General features: G+C 39.5%; 2 protein-coding genes across 2 annotated transcripts; both read right to left on the reverse strand.

The window, feature by feature from the left end:
- Positions 1-98: 98 nt before the first annotated feature.
- On the reverse strand, positions 99-779 carry LOC117618221 (putative receptor like protein 25). Its single transcript, XM_034347823.1, has one exon. It carries the CDS (start codon positions 777-779, stop codon positions 99-101), a length of 681 nt encoding a protein of 226 aa, XP_034203714.1.
- A 14-nt stretch (positions 780-793) lies between these two features.
- Positions 794-2,946, reverse strand: LOC117618223 (receptor-like protein 7). Its single transcript, XM_034347824.1, has one exon. The coding sequence runs from the start codon at positions 2,939-2,941 to the stop codon at positions 794-796; it is 2,148 nt and encodes a 715-aa protein (XP_034203715.1). The 5' UTR covers positions 2,942-2,946.
- Positions 2,947-6,546: the final 3,600 nt, after the last annotated feature.

Below are 6,546 nucleotides of genomic sequence, written 5' to 3' on the forward strand. Positions count from 1 at the left end.
AGACATAGAGCAAGCTAAGCTGTACATGGAAGGAGAAGGAAATCAAAACAAGAAAACAACACCAAATGCATGACCTCTAACTTTCTGCATCCCCCACTCTACCTTTTCCATATCTTTAGTCTGATCTTTTTAACAATCTTAACATACAACTCATGCCTACTTGAGATCACGAAATCCGCAAGAACCACTCCCACCACCATCCCACTTCCATATCCAGCCAAACCAAATCTCCAATCAAGTTCCAATGTTCCAGCTGAGCCTGAATCATTTTCTTCTACTGGTGAGGATGGCTGTCGAGGGGCCTCAGGATCTCCGCATTTCCTTGGCAATGGATCTCCACACAACCCAGGGTTTCCCTCGTATGAAGTACTATTGAATGAAGTAAGTTGGGTTCCTTGTGGTATACGACCTGTGAGGTTGTTGTGAGACACATCTAAGTTTCGAAGAAAATTAAGCTGCGTCAGTTGTTGGGGGATCTGTCCAGAGAGCTTGTTTCGTGAAAGGTCCAGCGATTCAAGCTTCGTTAACTTGCCCAGCGATGATGGGATGGAACCAGTGAGAATGTTGTTGGAAATGTTGAGGGAGTGGAGCTCCGTAAGGTTCCCAATGAACTCTGGAATCTGGCCTTCAAATTTGTTGCTTGAGATATCAAAGGATGCAAACTCTTCTTGGATCTTTGAATAGTACAGATCCAAACCTTTAGTGGCTATTGTGATTGAGTAATCTACACTGAATATTACCAAGAAATCGTTGGCGTTATAAGTTACGTCTGTGTGCATGTAGTCTGAGTTGTTTACGGTACTGTAGGAAACACAGATGGAATTTCGCCGGTGAAATTATTGTAAGACAAGTCAACAATGCGCAACTTGGGGAAATCAAGATTCTTTCTAGAATTTCCTATGACGCCACTGAATGCATTCTGGCGCATCGCCAGAAGTTTTAACTCAGGAAGAGTCCCCAACCAAATGGGAAAAGCATCACTGAATTGGTTGTTTGACAGAACAAGATACTCGAGCATCAGACAATTGGCCAATGATCTTGGCAATCTCCCCTGCAATTGGTTGTGGCTAACATCAATCATCCTCAAACTGCTTCTGTTGCTGTATGATTGTGGAACAATACCATGAAAGGAGTTTCTTCTAAGAAGCAAAAGGATTAGACCATCACTGAAGTTTCCAAGACACTGAGGAAGCGTGCCACTCAAGTTATTTTTTGATAAGTCGAGGTACCGAAGAGAACTCATATGGCAAAGCAACGGTGAGATTTCTCCACTAAAGTTGTTCTCAGGAACTCTGTATTCTAGCATGGATGGTGGAGGGATCGGTACCGGTCCATGAAACATGTTGGACGAGAGCCTTAAGCATAGCAAGTTAACCCAAGGAAGAAAAAATGGAAGTTGGTCAGAAAGGAAGTTTTCAGAAATGTCCATGTATACCAAAGTCTCTGTGCTTATGTTCCACATCCATTTGGGAACTTGGCCATGGAGTTTGTTTCTAGACAGGTCTAACCGCTCCAAATTTGTTTGATATCTCAGGAAAGATGGGAACTCTCTTATGTTGCATGCACTCAAACTTAGAACGGTGAACTGTTGAACAGTTGTATTCGTAATTTTGGATTCGGTGACGAATTCCAAATTGTTCCAATTCAGTTGGAGTTCATAGAGATTTTGTAGCTTTTGAAACATTTCTAACTTTACTACACCGCTCAGGCGATTTCCATGTAGATAAAGGAGCTCAAGATTCAAGAGATTGGAGAATGAGGTAGGAATGGAACCATTCAAACTATTAAAAGAAAGGTCTAGGTAAATTAGTTTGGTAAAGTTACCCAGCCAAGATGGGATTGGACCAGTCAATGGATTAGAATTGATCCTACACACAGTCAATTTGGTAAGGTTTGCCAAGGAATCAGGAATTGAACCTACAAATTTGTTTGCTGCAACGTCTAGATAAGTGAGTTGTCTAAGATTACCAAGTGCGGATGGAATCAACCCTTCCGAAAAATTGCATTGAGCCACATCCAACTCTTGCAATAAATTAAGCTTTTCAATCGAAGAAGGTATTATTCCGTAAAAACCAGTAAAGGCAACTTTTAGTAAGACAAGAGGACTACTTCGATTAAATTCAGGAAAATATCCAGTGAGATCTTGGTTGTATCTAACACTAAGACTTTTTAAATTTGGTAGATTGAAAATTCTCACTGGGAACTCACCAACTAGATCACATTCCTTGAGAGCAAGGAATGTCAAAAATGTTAAATTTGCCAAGGATTCAGGTACCGTTGATGATATGCTAACGAAACTAAGCTGAAGAATTTCTAGACTAGTTAAGTTGTGAACTAGACTTCTCATATCAGATGGTTGAAGTTTCAACAATCCCTCACTAGAAGATGTTTCAAGATTGCAACAAAGATTAAGGGATGTCAACTTGGACAACTGCGAAACTTCAGATGGGACTTGACCAGCAAAGACAGAGGCAGAGAGGTCAAGCTGAGTGAGGTTTGGAAAATTTCTGATGCTACTAGGAATTTGAGAGTAATTGAAGTTATTATCAGAGAGGTTTAACCTTTGAAGATGAACTAGGCGGAACAGGCTACTATTGGAGTGGATAGAGCCGTAGAGATAACTGCTGCTAAGATCAAGGCCAATAACATGTCCCGTCTTTTCATCACACTCGACGCCGTCCCAAGAGCAGCAGCTGCTGTTTCCTCCTCCACCAAGTTTCCATGCAGAAACCTTTGGATAAGCACCATCATAACTTGAAGCAGATTTGTCAATAATAAAGCTCTTCTTGAACTGCAGCAAGGCAGAGCTCTCCTCCTCACGGCAAGAAAACTGCTGCAAAGAGTATACAAATTTAGCAACCGCAAGATGAAACAGCAGCAGAACTACTAGTTTCGAGAGCATGCGAATCAACACGTTGAAAAAGCACAGGGATAGCCCCATAATGTTCTGATATTTTTTTCTGTGCACTCTTAGCTAAATGACAATCTGTGTGGAAGTGAAGGTTAGAGAGAGCTATTTATAAACTGACAGGGTCAAATTCTTGAGCAATAATATGACAAGATTGAATATAAACAAGTATAATCGAGTTAACATATCAACTTGGCATTATATGGCATCATCAAGAGATAATGTTATTGACATTTGAATCAATAAAATAATAAAGAAGTGTTTTCAGACTCTTGACCAAATTAAAGAAACATGCTTTCACATTCCAGAATCACAAAAGTCAAGAACTTCCGTTTTCAATATATAGTGGAATGTAAATGCAACAAGTACTTATCACAGGAAATTATTTCATCCTTCCCATTAAGAACAATTGTTGTCGATTCGGAATAAAAGAAAAACAATTCATGTCAACTACATAGATTGGTTTTGTGATATGTTCAATTAGAAACGGCCAACAAACTTCAAGTCAAGTTGTCATGAACTTCGGTGTCGCAAAATTGACAAATTCTTAATATGGGATAAGGTCTACGTGGGTGCAATGGCTGGTCTGTGTAAAAAGACTAGAAGATAAGGTTATATAAGATCATCCCCAACCCTTTTTCCTATTCATTTTTGGGAATATTATTCAGTCAGAAGTCAAATTTTGGGAAGAACATGGTATAATGAACATATCCAACCCAAAACTAATTGACAATGAGTGGAGATTGCCAGGATCCTTTAAGCTATTTATGCTAGGCTTTCATCCCCGGTGTGGATACGCTGAACAGAACATTGTATTACTAGAATGATAACCAATAAAATGAGTCTTTCAGCCTTGTTCATCAGACATTTACACCATATATATAGATATATATTCAAGACTTTTGCTATACTATACACAACAGTCCCTCAGATTACAAGGAAATCTAGGCGTCTTGGAGTGCAAGACAAGTTTACCAGTTTACAAATATCTGTATGCAGGATGACTAGTCATACTAATTGGATCATGATCATCAAACAGGTCTGTCAAAACCGCAAGCAAAGTATATACAAACAGAGAAAAATATGTATACGTACTCGTGACATTTGGAGATAATTGGATTAGATAAAACTAACTGAACCATGAAAACTTTCTCAGACTTTACGCAGTCAAATGAGACTGTAAGCTTCAATGTACTCTCTACCTCCTATGGTGCAGCATATACAATTGCATCATCCGCCAGCTCATGAAGCCTTCAAGACTAGTAACCCTAATAAATGAGTAATCTTCAACTCTATACTCAATTATTGGTTCTACTTTTACTTTGTTACTTCCCATATATTTATTTTCACCTACACTACAGCCCAACATTAGGATTTAATATTAGCAGAAAAGTTCGATACGTATAGTGTAGTACTAGAAGCCGAAAAGCTCCATACGTATGGTATACTAGAAGCTCCTTTGGTAATTATTTAACAGAAAACATTGAATGTTAGCTATAAGGCATGCTGACTCCAAGCTCTAAAATGGCATGCAGAATTATATATTTTATTTAGAGGGTTGAAGATGATTCCCCATTGAAAAAACATTCGGAATTTAAATTTTATAGTCGCATGAGAAGGAAAATAAATAAAATAACAAAAAACAAAGAGCATCAAATGCATAACCCAATAAACTCAGTTTCTATATCCCCCATTCTACCTTCTGGGCCTTCTCCTTTTCATGGTTAGTCTGATCATTCCAACAATCTCAATAAACCACTCAGGCCATCTTGTGATCACCACATCTGAAAGAACCACTCCAACTAGCAAACCACTTCCAAGTCCTGCCAAACCAAATTTCCAATCAAGTTCAAAGCCTGACTCATTTTCGTGTTCGTTTGAAGAAGGTGGCAGCAGTTGAGAATTTCCACATGTATTTGGCAATGGATATCCACATAATCCCAGGTTTCCCTCATATGAAGCGACGACGAATGTACAAAGTTGGCCTCCACGCGGTATGGGACCTGTGAGACTGTTGTGAGAGACGTTGAATTCTGATAGAAATGTAAGTTGATTGAGAGCTGGTTCTGTGACAGGTCCAGTGATTCAAGCAGGGTTAAGTTGGCCAAGAATGTTGGGATACTACCAGAGAGAATGTTATTGGAAACATTGAGCAAGCGAAGCCCCTTTAAGTTCCCAATGAACTCAGGAGTCTTCCCTTCCAATTTGTTGCTTGAGAGATCAACAGCAGCAAAGTCTTCCTGAATGAACTTATAGTATCTTTCCACACCTTTATTTGTTATCATGACTGAGAAATGATAATTGTACAACATTGAACTCCCCGATGTTAAAATGTAAACTGTCTAGCTAATTTCAGATTAGTTAGTAAGTTCTAAGTCAGTTTATATTTAATCTGTTCTAATCTTTGTGTTAAGCTGAGTGCCTTGTGCTTATATGCCAGGTGCAATGCTTGAGTCTGTTTTGAATTCCCAGCTGTTAGGACAGCTGTGTATTGCCATGTGTCATATTCACATTGGCTTACTATTACAAACCGTTAGATTTGAATCTACTGATGTAAGAGAACATGCTATAGTCATGAGGGAATATAAGCTCTGCTGCAATGTTCATGCAGTGTAAGCATTCTGTTAGAACAATCTAAGGCTCTCTGCTCTCTCTCCCTCTCAGTACATTTCTTGCTCCCTTTGCAATCCAAATATTCAACATGGTATCAGGTGCGCAGGTTGGATCTGGATAAAGGGCGTTGAAGCTGTGGGAGCTGAGTCTGGAAATCCAACGAGAAATTTCCAACTCTCAGCTCATTGAGTCTGGTCTCAGATGGCTGGGTCAGGAGGGAGTGATCTTAGAGCTCCAATATTTAATGGGGAGAACTATGAGTTTTGGAAGATTCGAATGAGAACAATTTTCAAATCTCATGGAATCTGGAATTTGGTTGAGAAAGGTCTTCATGTTCCAGATTCAAAAGTAGATGAAGAAGGGTCATCAGATTCAGAGATGGTGTCCTTGTTGATGAAGGATGCTAAGGCTCTTGGTATTATCCAAGGTGCTGTTTCAGGTGATATCTTCCCTAGAATCTCAAATGAAGAAACCTCAAAAGGTGCTTGGGATATCTTGCATCAGGAGTTTCATGGTGATAAGCAAGTCAGATCCATCATGTTGCAGGGTCTGTGTCGAGATTTCGAGTACACCAGGATGAGGGATGATGAGATCTTGTCTGGATACATCACTCGGCTACTTGAGCTTGTAAATTAGATGAAGGGATATGGGGAAGATCTGACCAAAGGGAGGATAGTTCAAAAACTGCTAATAAGCTTAACCAAGGAGTTTGATCCAGTCTGCTATGTGATTGAGCAAACTAGGGACATTGAAACCATTGAAGTGCAAGAGGTAATTGCAGCATTAAGAGGATTTGCTCAGCGTCTTGACAGACATCCTGAAAGCACCACTAGAAAGCTTTCAGCAGCATAAGCATAAACTCAAAAGGATCTCAGTCAAGTTCTAGTCCTGGCACTAATAAATCAAAGAAGAACTGGAAGTCCAAGGATAAGAAATGGGATTCTAAACCTCAAAACAATGCCAATCAAGGGGGAAAACCGAGTCAAGGAGACAAATCTGGAAAATGCAAACATTGTGAGAAGCTA

Source organism: Prunus dulcis, chromosome 2 (genome assembly GCF_902201215.1).
Source record: "Prunus dulcis chromosome 2, ALMONDv2, whole genome shotgun sequence".
NCBI classification, from domain to species: Eukaryota; Viridiplantae; Streptophyta; class Magnoliopsida; order Rosales; family Rosaceae; genus Prunus; species Prunus dulcis.

Excerpts from the sequence above, each read along its gene's own strand:
- LOC117618221 (XM_034347823.1), bottom strand. The coding sequence starts at position 779 with ATGCACACAGACGTAACTTATAACGCCAACGATTTCTTGGTAATATTC.
- LOC117618223 (XM_034347824.1), bottom strand. The coding sequence starts at position 2,941 with ATGGGGCTATCCCTGTGCTTTTTCAACGTGTTGATTCGCATGCTCTCG.